The sequence below is a fragment of the Pezoporus flaviventris genome, unplaced genomic scaffold (genome assembly GCF_033815535.1).
Source record: "Pezoporus flaviventris isolate CSIRO_AGI_PZ_B2104156 unplaced genomic scaffold, CSIRO_AGI_Pfla_v1 ptg000009l, whole genome shotgun sequence".
NCBI lineage: Eukaryota > Metazoa > Chordata > Aves > Psittaciformes > Psittacidae > Pezoporus > Pezoporus flaviventris.
Window position 1 is genome coordinate 2,806,568 of NW_026892557.1, and position 2,728 is coordinate 2,809,295.

The 2,728-nt window shown below is 60.1% G+C and overlaps 1 protein-coding gene across 3 annotated transcripts; it reads right to left on the reverse strand.

The window, feature by feature from the left end:
• Positions 1 to 461: 461 nt before the first annotated feature.
• On the reverse strand, positions 462 to 2,182 carry HES4 (hes family bHLH transcription factor 4). Of its 3 annotated transcripts, none has more exons than XM_061450170.1 (4): positions 1,993 to 2,182; positions 1,739 to 1,834; positions 1,537 to 1,624; positions 462 to 1,459 (listed from the first exon to the last, which is right to left on the reverse strand). In XM_061450170.1, the coding sequence occupies exons 1-4, from the start codon at positions 2,101 to 2,103 to the stop codon at positions 864 to 866; spliced, it is 891 nt and encodes a 296-aa protein (XP_061306154.1). In that variant the 5' UTR covers positions 2,104 to 2,182; the 3' UTR covers positions 462 to 863. The 3 variants fall into 3 exon arrangements, with proteins under 3 accessions (XP_061306154.1, XP_061306152.1, XP_061306151.1); XM_061450168.1 differs by having other exon boundaries at positions 462 to 1,456; positions 1,915 to 2,182; XM_061450167.1 differs by having other exon boundaries at positions 1,915 to 2,182.
• Positions 2,183 to 2,728: the final 546 nt, after the last annotated feature.

A 2,728-nucleotide genomic window follows, 5' to 3' on the forward strand; every position in this document is an offset into this window, starting at 1 on the left:
GACACACATTAACCCTCGGCTCCCGGTTCCCAGGCGTTTCAATAGGGTTCCCAACTTCCCAAAGAGCCCGCTGCATACTCGATGAGACCCTTTATACCTTCTAATTACCCTCCTCACAATAGGGACAGACTCTCTTGCCTCTTTTGTAGGCGAGATAGTAACTTTTGTGCTCATTCCCCCCCTCCTCTCCCTCCCTAACGCAATCCCTGTGGCAGCATTATTGCGGGAGCAATCGGAGCAGGTAGCAAGCAGCACAATTCCTCAGGTTCCAGGAGCAGAGGTTTTAAGGAATCTCTTTCTTCCGAGTGGGAACATGACACTTGCAAAGCTCTCAGGAGCCATTTAACCCCCCTCAACCCCAGCACCTTTCCCCCCTTATTAAAGCCATAAACCTCACAGTTTTTAGGTTGAGCTTGCCCCTTTCACCCACCAAAAAGGAAATGGGGGAAAAAAAAAAACCATCTATTTCAACGAGTTTATTTATTTAAACACCTGCATTTCTCTTGGTTTTTGGAGGTCTTTACCACAGGCACACACACACGCACAGACAAACAGGATACAAACAACTTTGGCATTAGACTTTTGAATATCTGTTACAAAACTATTTCTCACTTTTTAATCTTTATTTTAGAAAAAAAAAAAAAAAGAAAGTATCTCAAATAAAGGCATTTTAAAGGAGTAAAAATACAAGTCGAGATCCCAACCTCTGAATAGAATAAATAGCAGGTTCATAGCGAGGTCCTTTTCCTTCCTTTCTGTTTCAAGCTGCTTAAAAAAACACCCCAAGGGGGCTCCATACAACGGAGCCAACGGAAGAGTTTGTTGGGTTTTTTTCTTAGGGAATGGGGATCGGTTTAGGCAAGTCACCAAGGTCTCCACACGGATTCACTGCGCTCTCCAACGGGACTTCCCGCCTGGGATGCTGGAACAATGCTGCCCCCAAATGATGTCAACCCCTGCACGGGGGATGCTGATGGGGTGGCGGATGCGTTTCCCGACCCGCTGCCTGCGGACACGGGGACGTTGGTGTTGGCGTACAAGGGAATAACAGGTCCGGAACTGGGAGGAAAAGCTGGATTCGGGATGAGGAAAGCAAACTGGCCGTCGGTAGCAGGGACGAGCTGGAAGCCCCCATAGACTTTGGGGGACAGGGCTTCGGCAGGGTTCAGCTTGCAGGGCACGGGCACTGCTCCGGCTGCTGCGGGGGGCAGCTGGACGTGCAGGGGCTGCTGTGCCAGATGTGCGGTCTGGCTGGCTGGAGGCGGCGGTGGTGGAGGCGGTGGTGGGTAGTTCATGGCCACGATCTGACCCAGGCAAGCCGAGAGGTGGCTGAGCAGGCGGGTACGCACGTCCGTGTTCACCCCTTCGCAGGTGGATAGGAACCGGGTCACCTCGTTCATGCACTCGTTGAATCCAGCCCGGTACTTGCCCAGGACGGTGGGGTCGGCGCTGAGCGCTGCTGCGGGGCACAGGGGCGGTGGGTAAGCGGCCAAGTCGAGCACCCCGCTCCCCCTAACCGTGAGCCCCACAACTTACCCGTCATCTGGGCCCGCTGCAGGTTCCGGAGGTGCTTGACCGTCATCTCCAGGATGTCTGCTTTTTCCAGCTTGGAGTGCCGGGAGCTCTGCGGAGGGAGAGCGGTGCCGTGAGGGCTGATTCCCAAACCACCACCCCCCACCCCCCCCCCCCGCCACACGCAGACCCTTAGAGCCCCAAAAGCGCCCCTGCTCCCACTTACATCCTTCTTCAGCGCATCCAGGATGAGCGTCTTCAGCTGCCCCAAGCTCTCGTTGATCCGCGCCCGGCGCCGCTTCTCCATGATAGGCTTGGATGACTGCGGGGAGACCGGTCCCGGTAAGCTTCCCTTCACCCATCCCATTTCCCCACCCTCCAAACCTCAACCCCGACACCGACCTCAGCACGGCCGCGGGTTCGCCGCCATCCAGCGCCTCCGCCACCGTTGCTGCTTCCCAACCGGCACCCGCCATTTACCTTCCGGTGCTCGCTGGCGCTCCGCGGCTTGTCCGGTGTGTGGCTGGCGCTGGCCGGGGCGCCGGCGATGGGGGACGCGGTCGGCTTCTCCATACCCGTATCGGCGGGCATGGCGCGGTGGTGGTGGCGGGAAGGCGCGTGCGGCGGTGGCGGGAGGGCGCGTGCGGCGGGGCGCGCGCGGAGTGCGTGTGGCGGGGCGCCCCCCCCGCCTTTTATAGCGGCCGGCGGCGGCTCCCCATTCGTGTGAAACCGCCGCCGCGGCCGTTCCCACACTCCCCGGGTAACCAATCAGAGACCGGTTTAAGGCCAGGACGCGGCTTTACCGGCGTTGCTATTGGCCGGTGGGGCCGCCGCCTGTCCGTCTTGCCGCGGAGTCAGCCCCGCCCCGCCCCGGCGCGTGGCCACGTGGTGGCGGCGGAGGGGGGGGGGACGGGGACGGACAAGAGGGGGACGGGAAAGCGCCGCTTCCCATTGGGGGCTCCCCCCCCACCCCACACCCCGTGTTGTGCCCCAACCGGAGACGTTGGGTGCAGCAGAGACAGGGCAGCCCCGTGGTACCGGGTGCAGCAGTGAAGGGAGCCCGGTGGTACCGGGCACAGCAGTGAAGGGAGCCCGGTGGTACCGGGTACAGCAGTGAAGGGAGCCCGGTGGTACCGGGTACAGCAGAGACAGGGCAGCCCGGTGGTACCGGGTACAGCAGTGAAGGGAGCCCGGTGGTACCGGGTACAGCAGTGAA